This window comes from Rutidosis leptorrhynchoides, chromosome 3 (genome assembly GCF_046630445.1).
Source record: "Rutidosis leptorrhynchoides isolate AG116_Rl617_1_P2 chromosome 3, CSIRO_AGI_Rlap_v1, whole genome shotgun sequence".
NCBI classification, from domain to species: Eukaryota; Viridiplantae; Streptophyta; class Magnoliopsida; order Asterales; family Asteraceae; genus Rutidosis; species Rutidosis leptorrhynchoides.
This window is the reverse complement of record NC_092335.1, coordinates 62259707-62277033: the sequence shown is the minus strand read 5'-3', so window position 1 is coordinate 62277033 and position 17327 is coordinate 62259707. Positions and strand designations below refer to the sequence as shown.

At 33.6% G+C, this 17327-nt stretch overlaps 2 protein-coding genes and 1 long non-coding RNA gene across 4 annotated transcripts; 2 read left to right on the top strand and 1 right to left on the bottom strand.

The window, feature by feature from the left end:
• Window positions 1–4587: 4587 nt before the first annotated feature.
• Window positions 4588–7147, top strand: LOC139896202 (uncharacterized). Of its 2 annotated transcripts, XR_011776161.1 has the most exons (5): window positions 4588–4720; window positions 5122–5277; window positions 5660–6171; window positions 6290–6640; window positions 6997–7147. It is a non-coding gene; the product is annotated as an uncharacterized lncRNA (long non-coding RNA). The 2 variants fall into 2 exon arrangements; XR_011776160.1 differs by having other exon boundaries at window positions 5660–6640.
• Window positions 7148–8266: 1119 nt separating this feature from the next.
• Window positions 8267–11883, top strand: LOC139899646 (magnesium transporter MRS2-11, chloroplastic). Its single transcript, XM_071882497.1, has 13 exons — window positions 8267–8784; window positions 8981–9053; window positions 9191–9261; window positions 9355–9440; window positions 9552–9642; window positions 9730–9798; window positions 9895–9975; window positions 10054–10216; window positions 10512–10557; window positions 10641–10721; window positions 10821–10903; window positions 11225–11268; window positions 11464–11883. The coding sequence occupies exons 1-13, from the start codon at window positions 8392–8394 to the stop codon at window positions 11557–11559; spliced, it is 1377 nt and encodes a 458-aa protein (XP_071738598.1). The 5' UTR covers window positions 8267–8391; the 3' UTR covers window positions 11560–11883.
• A 1128-nt stretch (window positions 11884–13011) lies between these two features.
• On the bottom strand, window positions 13012–16438 carry LOC139899645 (uncharacterized). Its single transcript, XM_071882496.1, has 5 exons — window positions 16026–16438; window positions 14880–15815; window positions 14069–14116; window positions 13580–13985; window positions 13012–13268 (listed from the first exon to the last, which is right to left on the bottom strand). Exons 1-4 carry the CDS (start codon window positions 16254–16256, stop codon window positions 13590–13592), a joined length of 1611 nt encoding a protein of 536 aa, XP_071738597.1. The 5' UTR covers window positions 16257–16438; the 3' UTR covers window positions 13012–13268; window positions 13580–13589.
• Between the last annotated feature and the right edge of the window lie 889 nt (window positions 16439–17327).

The following is a 17327-nucleotide window of genomic DNA, read 5'->3' as shown; positions in this document are numbered from 1 at the left end:
CATCAACTTGTGATCATCACCAACGTACTCCGGACAAAAACGAGTCTTTGCCAAGAAGGTAGACTTGAGAGTAACCAAGTCCATTGAACCTTGTCGCAAATGGTGCAACTCGTCCCGGATTTTATCAAGATCGGAAGAAGTTCGGTATTCTTGGAAAAATTCCTTCTTAAACTACTCCCATGTCAAGCACATGCATTGCTCTTCACCATATAATTTGATTTTATCGTCCCACCACAACTTGCCCTCTTCGCGCAACATGCTAGACCCATACCTCGTCTTCTTCTCGGGAGGACACTCCGCGGTACGGAACGCTCCCTCGATATCGGAAATCCAACAAGTGCTTTTCAATGGATCCCTCACCCCATTAAACATCGGAGGTTGAGTATCCTTGAAATTTTTGTAGTGGAAGTCCCGCCTTCCACCCCCACCATTACCTTCACCCCCCTTCGCCTCGAGGATAAATGTTTCTAGCCTCTAAAGCCTCCTCTATTGCTGCTTTCATTCGATCATTGATCATTTCGGTCACTTGTCCATCGACCAACTCTTGGAAGACCTTTCGGACATCGTCAAGAAAATCCTTCTTTAGCCTTTTAAAGATGGCCCCAACCTTGGCCGTGAGTTCAACGTCTTCATTCGTACTTCCGTCATTGGTGTCGTGTCCATTTCTCATCTTCATTCTATAAAACGAAGTAAATTAAGCAACAAAACGAAAGGACTTAACACATATGTATATATATACACCACACTACCCCATCTTGCTCAACAATCGTCGTACATCGCTTGTTTGACACGATTTGAACCCGTAACAATGGTAGCTAATCATTGTTACGCGAGCACATCGTCTATTTCGCTTGACGATTTCAAATGCCACACAAAACAATAGCGCATGATTAGTTCACATAAACCTATGCACTAACCAAAACCCGATTCGATCCAAAGTCCTACAAGTCCCGCATAATGCGCACACAAAAAGTTTAAGTCTAGGCGCCTATCTCAAGTCACCTAAATCCCTTAGACCATGCTCTGATACCACTTGTAATGACCCAAACCAAAACACAAACGAACCCGCGAAAAATATAAAAAAAAAAAAAAAATTTGTTTGATCAGCAAATGGCGCAGCGCGCCAGAAGGCCGCGCGGCGCGCCATTCTGGTCTGTCCCAAAAGTCTTGAAATGCGAAAAAGATTGGCCACTTCCCGACATAATTAGACAAAACGCTTTTAACAACATATTCAAATATGTAAAACTAACACATTCCATTAATAAAATGAGTTTTACGAAGCGGGGCCCACATCAGCCGTTTTACGAGTTTAATACAAAATATGAGTTTCGACCATCAAAAAGTTTAAGTATCAAACTACACTACGAGCATGGTGTTTGGGATTAAACTACCCAAGTCTCGGTCAAACTCCAAAAGCTAAATATCCCAAAAGCGTTCTCTAACAACGACGGGATCTTTAATCCAAGATGATGCCCTTACCCTTGTCCACAACCGAACCTATAAAAAGGTAAACAACGAGAGGGTAAGCAAAGCTTAGTGAATGCAATAATTACACATACATATATATAACTCATCTATTTGCAATCACATTCACCAAATACCTCATACGAACTTGTAACTCAATTAGCATGTCATCGTACCCAAAACACTTAACAAGTCGTACATTAACACAAAACCGCATTAGCATATACTCAACACAATATATATATATATATATATATATATATATATATATATATATATATATATATATATATATATATATATATATATATATATATATATATATATATATATATATATATATATATATATATATATAAACAATATGCTAAATAAACGACAATCTCAATATGGTTAACCATAAACGCTATGGTGCTACCGGCTCGTGGTTCACACCATACGCAATTGAGTCATACTCTTTTATAGTGCTACCGGCTCGTGGTTCACACTCGATGCTACCGGCTCGTGGTTCACATCTTATTTTATAGTGCTACCGGCTCGTGGTTCACACTCGATGCTACCAGCTCGTGGTTCACATCTAGTTTATAGTGCTACCGGCTCGTGGTTCACACTCGATGCTACCGGCTCGTGGTTCACATCTTATCGCACACATGTTATGGCACTACCGGCTCGATGGTTCATACCATAACACCCACAAATAAACGCGTCATATACACATACGTATAATTACTCCACTCACCTCAAAATCTCTTGTGAAAGATAATCAAGCTCGAAAATCTTCAATGTAACGTACCTATTACATTATACATAATATCAATCACAAACTCAAGTTGGTCAACCAACTAAAACTCTATTCTAGGGTTATCTTGCCCCATGGTGCAATTTTGACCCATTTGCAACCCTAACCCTATTATTTGGGTTAACATCCCTAAAACCCTAATCATTAACCAAGTTAGGTCCTAAGACACTTTCCAATACAAAGTTTATGCATCAAACACATATATTTACCCACTTAGGTCCATCATGACCCATTTGACCATTTAAAGTCAATACACCCATTTCGAGTCACCCACTAACCCACTTAACACCCATTTACATATATATAAGTGTGCTAGTACTTTAACTAACCAATTTAGGCTCATAAACATAGTTTAATACTTAGAAAACCCTAGTTAATCATCTTTGGGTCTACATGACCCAAATTCACCCAAAACACCCAATTTACTAACAAATGGGTTTTAGGTTCATCACTTACCCCAAACCCTAACCCATAATCAAATTAAAATCAAGAAATCAAGATTAGAGCATACCACTACCACCAAAACGTAGCTAGAGGAAAGATGAACAATTTTGAAACTCGCACTAAGACCCGATTCAAACTCCTTCTTCCTTTAATGGAGCTTTCTCACTCTAGAACCTCCTCTCTCTCTAGGATTTAATGGAAGATGATTAAGTGGGTGGAAATGGAGTAAATGAGGCTCCAACAACTGGTTTAGGGCCTTAAAGTCGGACCCCATGTGATTTTACCAATTTACCCCCAAAATATCTAATTTTAAAAGGAAGTGAGCTGTCACATCATATCGGCGCGGCGCGCCAGTCGTCCAGTCCAGATTCTGCCTTTTATTTAAAATATGAAACGAACACCCACTCAACCCATACCGTATTTACACATATGTACGATGAAATAATAGGGTCTTACAAGTTCTTGCCATTCGAGGTCTTCAAGATTTCGAAAAAGACATATTTCCTCAAAAATTCACACCACTCACCAAACACCACCGACGGTTCGTGGTGTTTGGTGTTTTTCGTCTTTGGTCAAAATGTTACATCTATCGTATCTTTTGACTCGTAGTTCCGATTTAGTCACCGTTTCTTTTTAAATCGTGTATTTTTTCGAGATCTATCCGCTGGCAAACGGTCGTAGTCTGTTTTGCCAAAATATTTTTCGAAAAGAGGCGTCGAAAGCCTTCAATTTTGCCTTTTTTGTTTAATTTTAGACGCTCTTTTGACCATTTTGAATTTCTATCATATTATTTCTCTTTGTATGCATGACTTAGCATGGTATATATTGTTTTAAGGCATATTATTTCACTCACAATGTAATTATGTATAACGCATATAATTTTTAATCTAATGTCACTTCATTAAACACGCTTTTTATATCAAAAAGATGCGCCGCCAAATGGAGTATCATTTGGCGGCGCATAAATTTTGGTTTTAGATTGTGTTGAAATAATACCCCTCTTCCATTGAAAAAAAAGGACGAGTTACACTCCATATCTATCTATCTATAGTTTCTATTAAAATCCTATAATGATGATGTCATTATTAGGCTATTTCCTTTGTTAAGAAAAAAATCAAAAATAAAAAGAAAAAAATCTAAGCCATCTTGATGATGTCATTAATATTAATTAAATATTTTATTATTTTATTTAGAGTTTTTATCATATATGCCCTTCTTAACTTTAATAATAACATATTTATCCACTTAAATATGATTATATCATATGAGCTCATTTTAAACATACAAACTCATCATATTTACTCATTTATTCAATCTTAATGTGATACGTCATTATGCCCTAATTTTTTTAGCGGCAATTATTCATGTTTGCTTTTTTTTTTAAAATAATAATTGTGATCAAAATTGAAAGTAAGTTGTGGGAGAATATATGTAGTTCATTTATTCTGACTAAGTTAAGTATATGAATATGTTTGTAAAAACAATGACAAGTTTTTTAGTCGGAATATGTGGTTCCACGGGTCATTAAACTAAATGACTTTAGCATTTACGTTCACTTAATAAATAAAACACATCGTTAAACTGTTTCATTTAAACAAACCCGTGATTCCACGGTCATTTCACTAGTTATCATAGTTTCAATAAAGGGAGTTGATCCGTACACTACCTTATTTTTGCCATATACCACCAAAACAATTATTTAGACAGTTTTACCCTTCCTGTGAGAAGTTAAGGGGAGTTTGTGGTGAAAAAAGAAAGGGTAAAAATGTTCAAAAAATTTATTTAGTGGTATACGGAAAAATAGAGCAGGTGTACCTTCAATAAACCATACTCCACAAACAATAGCCGCCAAGTGCAATCAAACTTAGGTTTAAAGATCTTACATGCGAAATCGTGTTCCCTCTCCAATTAAAATTAGGGCTTCTTAAAACTGAACCCCGTCTATAATCTGATATGCGGAGATGAAGACAGGTTGAAACACGGGATGCATCTCGGTAATCGATCCTGCAATATGTAAGTGACGATATATGATTAGGTTAACCGATTGTAATTGTTTATTCTCTGAGGATCGATACAATCCATTCATCAAGATTTATTCGTGAAGATTTGTATAATATAAAGTAATCTTTAATACTTTTAACAGAAATGTAACACTAAAATTTGTAATCCTAAAATTTACGATTGGTTTTTATAATGTACTTCGCCACAAATCCAATGATTTAAATTATATTTTCGAATTGTATGCTTTGTTTTCGAACTTTGTAATGCGTAACTAAAATTATGGAATTTATCATTGATATGTGCAGTTTATTCAATTTTTTTGTTTAGTTATCTGTGAGTATAAGTTTTAACTTTGCGAATAAGAGGCCTTACATGAAATTGAATTTAAATTTTGGTATATATTGGATTTGCAGGTGTGACAAGTCTGTGATGAATGGTGATTGTAAAAATACAAGAAAGTTGTTTGATTAGGTCGGTTATTATAAGTACCATATAAGCATGTATCACAAAAGATGTCAAAAATTCTATTCAAGAATCTTCATTTGAAATTATTCTCATCGGCAGTTACGGTATTACACCAATAAAATTACTAAAATTTGCATTATAGTCTTTATAGCTTTATGTTATTACTATAACAAATCAGAAGTTGCATATAGTAGTTTAAACAACTTTTAGTCACTTTATTTTGCACAGGAAAATGTAAAAATATAGATTAATATGGTTCAAAATATAGATCATTGTGGTTTGTAAATGATGTACCTACTGCTGCAGTGAATCAAACATGACCTTTAGATATAATATAGATATAGATTCTTATATATATGCGATGTTAAAGCGAAGAGAAAAATGCAGTTTTCTCATTGAAAAAAATCAAACAAGATACATTATGATACTATCTGATATCGTCATTTTATTTATTTTGTGTTTTCTTTTTTTGATTTTGAGTTACAGGGTGTGGAACTACCTGCGGTGTGGGAGTGATTTTTGAGTTTGTAATGCTAATGCTTATATTGACTTAGTTTGTTTGTGTCTTATTAGATTTGTGGCATTCTCTTGCTGTCGGACTAAGGTAATCTTTTTTAAGTACGTGTTGAAACTTGAACGTATTTTGATGAATGTTTTTTTTTTAAGTTTCTTATGTTTTTAAGATTTCTGTTGTATTACATTGTTACTGATTCTTGCTCATGTAATGATAGTTTTTATCTTCTGAATTACTGTTTTATTGTTTCATATTAAGTGTTCCCTTGGTTTTGGGATTAGTGATAGAGCATCTAAGTTGAATTCTATGTTGCATATACTGCCTGGTAGGGGAATAGTAATGAGTAGTAGTAGTGTAGTTCGTTTTGTTTCTCAAAAATATCTAGCTGACATGCGCAGGTTTTCGACTCTGGTTGCTTCTGACTGATCTGCTCAGACAGCTACAAATGCAATGTTGTTTTGTGAAGCCTATTAAAATGTAGAAGGTACAATCTGATGTTGTTTTTACCTTCTTTTTGTATTTATTGATACGTCATATTGCTTTTAGTATATGACTATTTATTTGCATTTCGAAAGTGTTTATTGAATATTGTGGTACTTCAGTAGGTACTTCTGGATCTATCAGTTTGGTCTCTCTTATATTCGTGGCACACATTCTCGACATCGGTTACCATGCCCATATATAATATTATTGACTCTATTTAGGGGATCTTCCTGGTTCATATAGAGAATATATGTTTATATTTTCCGTTTGTACTCACAAAAAAAAAAAAAAAATTTCAATGGTTTTATATAAGACACTATCATTAACATATATGACTATGATGCACAACAACGTGATTACACTAATCTTTTGGAATGAACAAGCAAGACCATTTGACATTGCAGCTTACGAATCATTAGAAAAACCAGTGATTATTGCCACATCTTCCCGCTGGGCCACTAAATACAGAGGTAATGCAACTGATACTGCTATTATTATACCTGGAAAATGGGTTAGGTTGAGTCAGTTTGGGTAACGGTTAAAAATGCTTTTGGGTTGAAATGAGTCATGGGTCAGATTTTTATACGGTTTCAAATTGGTCGGGTAGTGTCGGGTTGGGTAACGGGTCAAAACGGATCATGGGTCAAAACTAAACGAGTCTTTCTTAATTCCAAATGTTGTTGTATGGGCAACTACCTGACATGGAAGGTTATATATAGTCTCATCAACCAACTCGATGGAGACATGGGATCTATGGACTCTTATCTAACAAAACTTCAACAGCCATGTACAAAACTATATCGCATGAACATTACCTTTGATGCAGATGATGATTGCAATAAACTGAAGAAAGCAGAATACCTTCATCAACAACCCTTTTGGAGACATGGAAACCATTGACTCTTAACTTACTTTACTTCAATAGCCATGTACAAAACTTGATACTGTAATTATTTTGCATGTACAAAACCCCTTAGTTAGCCAAAAAAAAAAAAACTATTAATATTGTCAAGCAACTAACGACAAGTACAAACTTATAACTATACATATTGTGTTATGATCATTGTTCTTTTTGTCCAAAACATAAGACATTATGTAACATTGTTATATGTCATTTATAACTAAATGATACTAACTTTACGAGGATCCAACATCATTCATAAAAACCAACAATTTTTTTTCCTTTGGTTGATTGTTGTATGCCTCGACACATAATTTTTTTTAATAAATCAATTGCAGTGATCATTATCTGTTTGAGTTTAATTTTGTGGGTTATTGTACTATAAACCATTCGTGATATAAGTTGAATTGAATTTGGTCAAGTATTATTAGGATCTATCTATGCTCATCAAATCATTTTTACACATATGTTACGAGTCTCAAAGTCAAAGAATTTGACTTTTATTGCATATAACTCAAAAAACGTATTATATAGTTAATTTGGAAACAAATTTTGAAATTGACAACAATTTTTGCAAAAGTAATTACTTCAATTCTAACTAAAAGAAATAATAGGAATTTTTTCCCTAAAAAAATATTTTTTAAATAACCCCGCGAAATCGCGAGTTATAAACTATAATAATAATAATAATAATAATAATAATAATAATAATATTATTATTATTATTATTATTATTATTATTAATTAATAATAATTAATTAATAATAACTTTAATATTGAAATAATAAATGTGGATTCATGTGATGATATGTTATGGTTGGAAATGAGTTGTGATGAATTAGTGATTTAAAAGATTTAAGAAAGAAATGTTGACGTAGTGTTGATGTGACAGTGTATTAATATGAAGAAAGAGGTCATGGTTGGGAATGCTCTTACAAAACAACAAATTTGACTTAATGTAATAATAATCATTGTAACAAGTGGTCTTTGTGAAAGTCTCTAGCAATATCATTATATATAAACTTTTATTTGTAAAATTTACTTAAGTTCAGCATTTATTTTGTATCATTTATTTAAGTTAGTTAATCAATTTAATTATTTATTTAAATTTAATGCCGATAAATCGACGTGGATAGAAGATAACCAGAATACCAACTGTCATCTTCCTGTGCAACTCATAAAATCACCACAACCACAACTGAAAAATGTATACATACAAATACAAATTTGCGTACGATTGGATTCTCTACACGACAAAACAAACAGGATTTAGTTTTCAGATGAAATCCTTTAGTTAATCAGCTCTCATAATTTCAACACATGGCGTTAACGACTCCAATTTCATCATCATCCTCATCTTCACAGCTGTTTCAGTTACCACTAATTCATCCTCCGTCTCCATCGACTAACGTTCCGGTTATCAGATACGCTTTGATCCGGTCAAAATGTCAATTGATCGCTGTACGAAACACAGGCGATTTTATGTTTCCGGTTCAATCGAGATTTGTTAGGTTTAAATTGTGTTGTACGAAATCAACGGAGGAGAGAACGCCGGAGGCGACAACTAGTGATGATAACGACGGTGATGAGGATGATTACCGTGAAGAGACTCAACGGAGCTCTGAAGATAAGGTGGAGAATGGTGGCTTACGGAGGAATGTGACGTCATTGTCCGATGGTTTAAATTTAGGGATTCGTGAACCGGTCTATGAGGTTTGTTAGAATTTGGGAAATACAGCATTGTTTAGTTAATTATATTGGAGTATTAATTTAATACGATAGTTTGATAATGTATGTACTAATGTACATGATGTCATCTTGTATATAATCCGTACTACAGATCTATTTTATTACAATATAATACAATAAAGTTCTGTAATATGTTATTGTATGATTGTTTATTATATAGGTTGTAGAAGTGAGTTCAAGTGGAACAGTGTCAACCAGAAAAATTAGTAGAAGGCATCTGCTAAAGTCAAGTGGTGAGCTGAAACTTTGGATAAATTAGTTATATGCTGCAGAGTTTGTTATTTATAATGTCATGAATCATAAATGTTAAATGATGTGTTGATTTATTATTATGTGCATTGTCATTTAATAAATGAGGTATTGATATCAGGTCTTCGGCCTAGAGACATTCGTAGTGTTGATCCTTCACTGTGGTTGACTAACACAATGCCTTCCCTGCTGGTATGAGACCAAGTGTAGTTAACGTTATGGTGTTTAGTTCATGCTTATCAAATCGAAACCTAATTCACATGTGAATATTTGGTTTGTTTACAGGTTCGTGAGAATGCCATACTATTGAACTTAGGCTCACTGCGGGCAATTGCCATGTTAGAAAGCGTCTTTATCTTCAATTACAATCGGTGAGCATTGGTATATGAACATATTTCTGTTCAATTTTAACACCATTTTATTAATCATTGGAAAATGGTAGTAAAGACTTTTTCTCTTACTTTATATGTTGGGTATCTTAGGCGAGCAGGAAAAGCTTTTATTGATGCATTATTACCTCGCTTGGATCCTAAAAATCAGAATGGAGGTCCTGTAATGCCATTTGAACTTGAGGTTGGTTCAGGCCTTTGTATATGATATTTCGAACGGCTAAATTCTCCACCTGAGTTTTCTTACAATAATTTGAACTTGCATTTTCAGGTAGTTGAAGCAGCCCTACATTCAAGAATACAGAGGTTTGAGGATAAACTCATGGATTTAGAACCACGTGTGAGTATGAAAACATTGTGAGTATATACAAACCAATTAATGCATTATACACATGTTCATTGGTTATGACAAGTAGCCTTTTATGGTATGGTTCAGGTTCAAGCTTTACTTGAGGTTTTGCCAAACCGATTAACAGCTGACATATTGGAGCAACTCCGTATTAGCAAACAAACCTTGGTACCATTCGTTATATCATATACTTGGCTCGGTTGTATGTATATGTGACTCAAAATTTGATATGTTTTTGCATTGAAGGTTGAATTGGGATCTAAGGCAGGAGCACTTAAGCAAATGTTGCTTGATATACTTGAAGATTCTCATGAAATACGTCGCATCTGTATCGTGGGGAGAAATTGCATCTTGAGTAGAAATGATGATCTAGAATGTACCATTCCCCATGAGAAACAGATTGCTGAGGGTATATGTGTCACATTATTTGTAACGCTTAAGCATATGAAAATTTAATTATAATATGTCAGGACATGCATAGTGTGTATCGAACTATTGGGGGGCATCCTTTGTGTTCAATGAACACAAATAATAGCAATAAATTAAGAGTTCATTACATACAATGTAACCCTGAGCAAATTGTTGCGCATTATGAATGTCGTAGTATAAATAATTACATTTCAGTGCACTTAAGCCTATTTGAAAAAGTGAACGCATTGTTAATTTTTTTTTATTATGCTAACTTTTAGTGATTATATATGCAGAAGAAGAGGAAGAAATTGAAATGCTACTGGAAAATTATCTTCAAAGGTAATATTGTGGACCCTAAAAGCACTAGAAGATGGGAGTGTTTGCTAGTAATTTTTATTTGTGGTGTCTGGTTATGGTTGCAGATGTGAATCATGTCATAACCAAGCAGAAAGGCTTCTTGAGTCAGCAAGAGAAATGGAAGATTCTATATCTGTGAACTTAAGGTTTGCATGAGTATGAAACTTTGTTGATTTTTAGAATTATTAGTATTCTACAAATGCTCAATTTAATTCTTGTGTGAATGTGATCTGGTTTCTTATCAGCTCTCGGAGACTCGAGGTGAGCAGATTTGAATTGCTTCTTCAGGTTGGGACTTTTTGTGTTGCAGTTGGTGCTCTAGTTGCAGGTTAAACCCTACAACTTTCTTAACTTAACCATAATTTGGATACCTGTAAAAGTGAAACGGGACTACAAGAGGGTATCATTTTGTACAATAGTGACTGCAGGCTTTTTGGTTTTCCTTATAACGTTTTATTTTGGCAAAAAAAAAACAATAATATAAATATACGAATCTGAAGATCAATATAACCATTTGTAATGCTGTCAAAATTGTCATTAATTATACTAGAACGCATGGAGGAACTTGCTGATGTTCTGAAGTTTGATGAGTGTTAGATTCAACAAGTGTTATCCTCTTCCAACGAATCTTCTTTTCTTGTCTTTGTAGGTATATTTGGCATGAATCTAAAATCCTATCTCGAAGAACACGTGGTACGCAATTCTTAACTTCCTTATGGCATACTTAATAATGCTAATATAAGGGGCACACTATATCGCTTGTTTCGTATAAGCTAATGGATAGAGTTTAGCTTCTCGACTCTTTAAATCTGATCATTATGTTGTGGGGCTGGAGTTGGGTACTGTAAGCATAATAATCACATAATAATAATACGTTTTGTTTTGCAGTTTGCATTTTGGCTGACAACAGGAGGGATTATTTTTGGTGCGGTCATGGCATTTTTTCTCATGTACTCGTACCTCAGAGCAAGAAAAATATTCTAGGCTTTGTGAATATAGCTAATAACTTGTACATCTTCGTCCGCTTCTTATTGTGACTTCTAAGAGGGGATTAGTTAGTAATGATACAAGAACAAGAGATAAAGAACATATGAACATGGGCAATCAGACAGATATGTGATTATTTAGGCAGTATTAGTATAGCACATTCAGGAATTTAAAGATTGCATATCCTATACACTTTGGGAATTCGTGGCTGAAGTTCAGATTGACATGGTGTATGAAATGTAATTAGTGCAATAGAACATTATGAACAATATGAATATATAACTATTAATGCCTTGATATAAGGTAGTCTTACGTACATCATAAACATGCTTATATGCTCTTGGGAATAATAACGGCTGTTTCTCAAGATTCTGTGTGTATCGGCATGCGAAGATTGAAACAATGACAATGCAAGTTCGTTTATTGGGCCTGGCATGCTGTGGGGAAATGGGTGATGGTGTTTCGCCAGGCTCCAGTGGGCTACCGGGGACCGCTGGATGGGTTGACAAAGTCAACACAGGGTTAACATGTCCCTGCCGATACACATGTTTTTTGAAACAATCTATCACAGACAACATTACACCAAGCAACTACAAAAATCATACAATTAAAAATCTCTGTGTCACTTATATAGAGTTAACTAGAAAGAGTTCGATCGCGCGTTGCAGCGGTTGCATTTGGATACACGTTGCTTCATACATGTTTGTAGTATCAGATGATATTTATGTAAAAAATGCTTATGTGTATGTTTACTACTTATTAAATACATACATAATATTGTACATTTGAAAATTATGAAAACACGATATTTTTGACACCATGATGCATTACAGTGTTTTCTTTAACTCTCTCAAAAAAAAACAAAGATACCTAATGGCATGCGTGTTGCGGTGGAACATTTCAACATCTTTTATGAAACTAATATTGAGTGAGAATTGAGAAAAAAAATTGCGAACAAAAAGGAAAAAAAAAAAAAAAAGGTAAGAGGACTCTAACCTAGGGTATTTTCTCTTACAAACTTACGAACTTACCACTTCCTCTAGTCATCCACTTGATGTAAAAAAAAATTCATTATATTGATAAAAAAATAAAAATACAAACAATTTTTTTTAATAATTTAGTGAAAGAAAGAAAATATGAGTTAATTTAAAAAAAGTGGGAAAATTTAATTTAAAATTGATAAAGAAAAAAGAAATTATAGAATATAGTGTGAAAGCAATTTTAAAACTACAATCTTAAATAACTAAAACTATAAAATCCTAGGTGTCTATTATTATATATGTAAAAATAAAAATAAATAAATGTAAATGTAAATAATAAAGAAAATAATAAATTAATCAAAATGAATAAAGTGCAGTGATGTGACATTTATAAAGATCACACTTGTAATCATGGTACATAATTTTGCTATTTGCTATTAAAAGAGAAAATAATCCATTAAGACTTTAGGAAATCCGCAAATGTAATGTGAAATAAATCCACAATATGGCACGCATTCTCTCATTTTGTTTGGTAACAAAAGGAAAAATTACTGATCCAATAAGATGTACAAGTCCGATAATCACAGCATCAAAGCCAATTGTAATATCATTCCCACAATATAAATGCTTCTAATACATAAATTGTACAAAAGAATATTAGCAATGTTTTTCCTTTTGCAACAAGCCCACGGGCAAAAAATGAATCAGCAAGTGTGCACTTCATCTCTGAAAAAAAAAAAAAAAAAAAAAAAAACAAATGAATAAGTATTAAGAGATAATTTGCAACTTTTTAACCAAACACTTTAGCATCAAAGATTCAAAACTGATAGTAGTGTCCAAAATTTTTAAAACACTATCTCATGTTTAAACTATATATGTCTGCAAGCACATGCTGCATATAACAAATTTCCAAACAGAACAAGTTCAACATCTCTATATCAACCAACCCAATGTGACCTTTATTGATAGAACTACTTGTGACCCAACCGCCCATTTTGCAACAATCATCAGGGAAAGAATCAGGAGATAAAACTTACCTATTAAAACTCAAGAAACTTGTTTTGATGGTGACTTTGAAACTCCTGTAATAGCCATGTTTCCCACTCCAACCTCCATAGCTTCCCTATCATCTTTTTCTTTAGTTTTCTCGGGAGTCTTATTATCATTGGCTTGCGGAGTAGAATTAGGAACGGGACTAAGTTCCCGAGATGGTCCAACTGTGAACCACGGATGATTAAGGCATTCAGCAGCTGTAGGCCTTTTTTCGGGAACAAAATCAAGTATAGGAACAAGAAAATCAGCCAAATCAGTTGCATCTTGTTCACTGAACTCGTATTTCTCCTTAAGCACCTTATGCAAAGGCCAAAAACGTAGTCGTCGGATATGCCTTAAATCACCATGTCTGTTGAAAAAATCACGAGAGTAACGCCCACCTAAAGCTATCTGCATTAAGCTTGTTAAGTTATAAGCCTACACAGGCATTATTTAATATTTATATAGATCTAAACAAAAAATTGAAAATAAACCTTTCGAGGCATCATTCCAAGAAGCTCCATCATTAAGGCCAAGTGATCCTGTACAGTACATACATAATATAGATATAGATAAGGCAGTATAGTAAAGAACTTATAATTCAAGAACTAATTAAAACTTTTCAAATATAATATAACAGCACAGTTTATCACAACCAAGATTGAGTTTTTTTACGTCATCAATGAAATCAAATTGAATACTTCTAATCTTTGGAGGCACATCTAGCACGTAAATAGGAACGGCAAACGAAAAACTATTAAATACATAAGTAACCATAACATCATAAAGTATATTTATGAAGTTTTGTTACTCATAACCTCAAAGTTCACTGAAAGATACTTCAAGCTACTTCACAGATAAGACAAAAATTCAACCTAAGTAGCAATTTTCAAACAATGAGTTCCTATTCTGCTAAACCATAGCACCATCTGATAATTTCAATACCGTATATATACCGCTAAAATGACAAATAAATCAAAGCATAGTTGTCGGAAAACATATTTTTTTGGCACGTAACACAAAATTTTGCACAGGAATATAAGAGGGCACAGAGAATTAGAAATCTCGCACGGGATAAAAACAACCGCACATGAAAAGACCAAAACTGTAGCATGGAATCATATTTTTGGCAGATAATTTACAATTTAGAGTGAAGTGTGAAAGTAACAAATTTCGCATGGAATCATATTTTTGGCATGGAATCATATCACTGAGAATCCGAAAATAACAAATTTCGCAAAGAATCATAACAATAGCACATAGAAAGAAAAAACGTCGCACAAATTTTTTTGAAAAAAGAAATACCTCATCTCTGTCATAGTTGTCACCACTGTGAGGATCAAAAAGAACATCACCAGTTGCCAGCTCAAAACATATGCATGCGAACGACCACAAATCAGCAGATGTCGAGTATTTAGATCCTAGTAAAACCTCAGGACACCTGTATTGTCTAGTTTGAATATCACCAGTAAATTGCTTATAAGTCCAACATGCATTTCCAAAATCAACCAACTTGCACTTAACATCAACCTCTGCCAATAGCTTCTGTCTTGTTGACCGACTCCCTCTTCCACGAAGTTCAATTCCTTGGCGAGTTTGAGTTTCAGAACGATTATTAGACTCGGATTTGACAACCGATGACGTGGCATGTTCTGGTAAATCCCCGTTCAATTTTGAATCAGCGCCAGCTGTCTCATTGTCAACTTCAACTTCTTCAAAGTCTTCTTTACCGGTACCATTTTGAGCAGCCTTCTTAGCCTTTTTCTTGATTTTCTTTTTCTGATTCTTGGTAAGATCACTGTTATAAACCTTAACTTCTTTAGAAGAACCCGAATCGGTCAATTTGGGTGGACCTGTTTTTGTTCTATCTCTTTCTGGATCAATCATTGACAGAAGTAAAATGTTTTCCGGCTTAAGATCCGTATGAATAATAGAAAGCTGACGATGCAAGTAGTCCAAACCCCCTAACACATGGTAGCAAATTTCCTTCACCTTTTGTAATGGAACCCCTCTGTAATCCGAATACTTGATTAACGTCAAAAGATTATCACCCAAATACTCAAAAACCATACAAACATGCTGCCCGTTCGGTCCAGAATGTTTAAAATGATCCAAAAGCTTCACCACACTTTTTTGGTCATCTGGATCCCCTTCTGCTATCTGCTTCAATATCGTAATTTCATCCATTGCAGCTTCAGTATAATGTTGAGCACTCTTTTGTACTTTCAAAGCTACATATCTCTACACACCAAACACCAATCTTGCTTCAATTCATCCACTCAAAATAATCACAAGCAACAATACTAATTTTTGCATATGATTAATTAACAACAAATAGCCTTTCAACTAATCATTCTCTAATTTAATTTTAGTTAATTATCGAGCAAACACCTTGTATATATAGATAGATACATACATGCATACAGATAATAATAAGAGAAGAAAACATACAGATTTATGAGTGTCCCAAGCGAGCCAAACAGTGGAAAAATGGCCCCAACCGAGCTTACTTTGAACAATATATCTCGAATGCTTAAATTTATCACCTATACGAACAGCATGATAACCACCACGCCTGTAATCTTCAGTTCCTTCATCCTCCGATGAGTAATCACTTGTTTCGCTTCGATCGTCACCGTTGCCGCCATTTCTTCTGCTAGTGTTGTTATTGTCTTCCGCCATTGAGCAGAATACGGCTAGGGTTTCTAATTGAAGCTCGGGTTGAAACAATTGGATTGCGTGTTGGATAGATCTGGAAGTGAAACCCTAAAAGGAATAGAGAGTGTGTTTTTGTATCTGGAAGGTTCAAACTAGGGTTTCAACTTGCGTTGGTACTCTTGGCTGTTCTTTTTGTTCTCATCTAACACAAATATTTACAACTTTTTTGTACAGAAGACTAAATAATACGGACTAGATAATACAGTAGATACAATAGATAATAAACAGTGGAGTAGCCATCGCTCCGCGTCGGGATTCTGTTTCGGATATAATTTGTTGTGTTTGGTTCGTAAAATTATTTCGTGTTTAATGGTTATGTCGGTTAAACCTATCCCAAGTCGTACGAAAATTTAAAGGCTGTTAAAAATATAGGTGGATTGTTGGGGAGTTTTATGGAAAATAAAGAAGTTATGATTTGACCCTTGAACTTTAACTTTAGACCCCTATGGAGTTTACATTTTTAACCCTAGAAATTTACATTTGACGCCCTAAAGTTTATAATGGTTCTCAATGTTTAGTGTAGTGTCATTGTGGGTACAAGCTTTTTGCACGACGTATAAACGATTAAAGCATGGAGAAAAACTATTCATAAAATATTTGTCTTTTAGAGATGTAGAGAATAATATATATATATATATATATATATATATATATATATATATATATATATATATATATATATATATATATATATATATATATATATATATATATATATATATATATATATATATATATATATATATATATAATGAGTTACGTAGTTAATTTATAATAAGAAAAAAAGTTAAACAATAATAAAGTGAAAAATTATGTGGTTGATTTAATAATAATAATAATAATAATAATAATAATAATAATAATAATAATATTGAATAGTTGTTAGTTAGTAAAAATTATGGGATCGCTTTATAATGAATGAGAAGTTGAATGGTTAAAGTATAAAATGTGAAAACTATGTGGTAAGTTTGTAAAAGCTATAAAGTTAAATGTTATAAAGGGCGGGATTGAATTGTGAAAATATAAAAAGTTTGA

Excerpts from the sequence above, each read along its gene's own strand:
- LOC139899646 (XM_071882497.1), top strand. The coding sequence starts at position 8,392 with ATGGCGTTAACGACTCCAATTTCATCATCATCCTCATCTTCACAGCTG. Across the intron at positions 9,441-9,551 it reads TTTATCTTCAATTACAATCG|GCGAGCAGGAAAAGCTTTTA; the intron begins GTGAGCATTGGT and ends TGGGTATCTTAG. Across the intron at positions 10,217-10,511 it reads TGAGAAACAGATTGCTGAGG|AAGAAGAGGAAGAAATTGAA; the intron begins GTATATGTGTCA and ends TTATATATGCAG.
- LOC139899645 (XM_071882496.1), bottom strand. The coding sequence starts at position 16,256 with ATGGCGGAAGACAATAACAACACTAGCAGAAGAAATGGCGGCAACGGT. Across the intron at positions 15,816-16,025 it reads CTTGGGACACTCATAAATCT|AGATATGTAGCTTTGAAAGT; the intron begins GTATGTTTTCTT and ends TTTGGTGTGTAG. Across the intron at positions 13,986-14,068 it reads TTGGAATGATGCCTCGAAAG|ATAGCTTTAGGTGGGCGTTA; the intron begins GTTTATTTTCAA and ends AGCTTAATGCAG.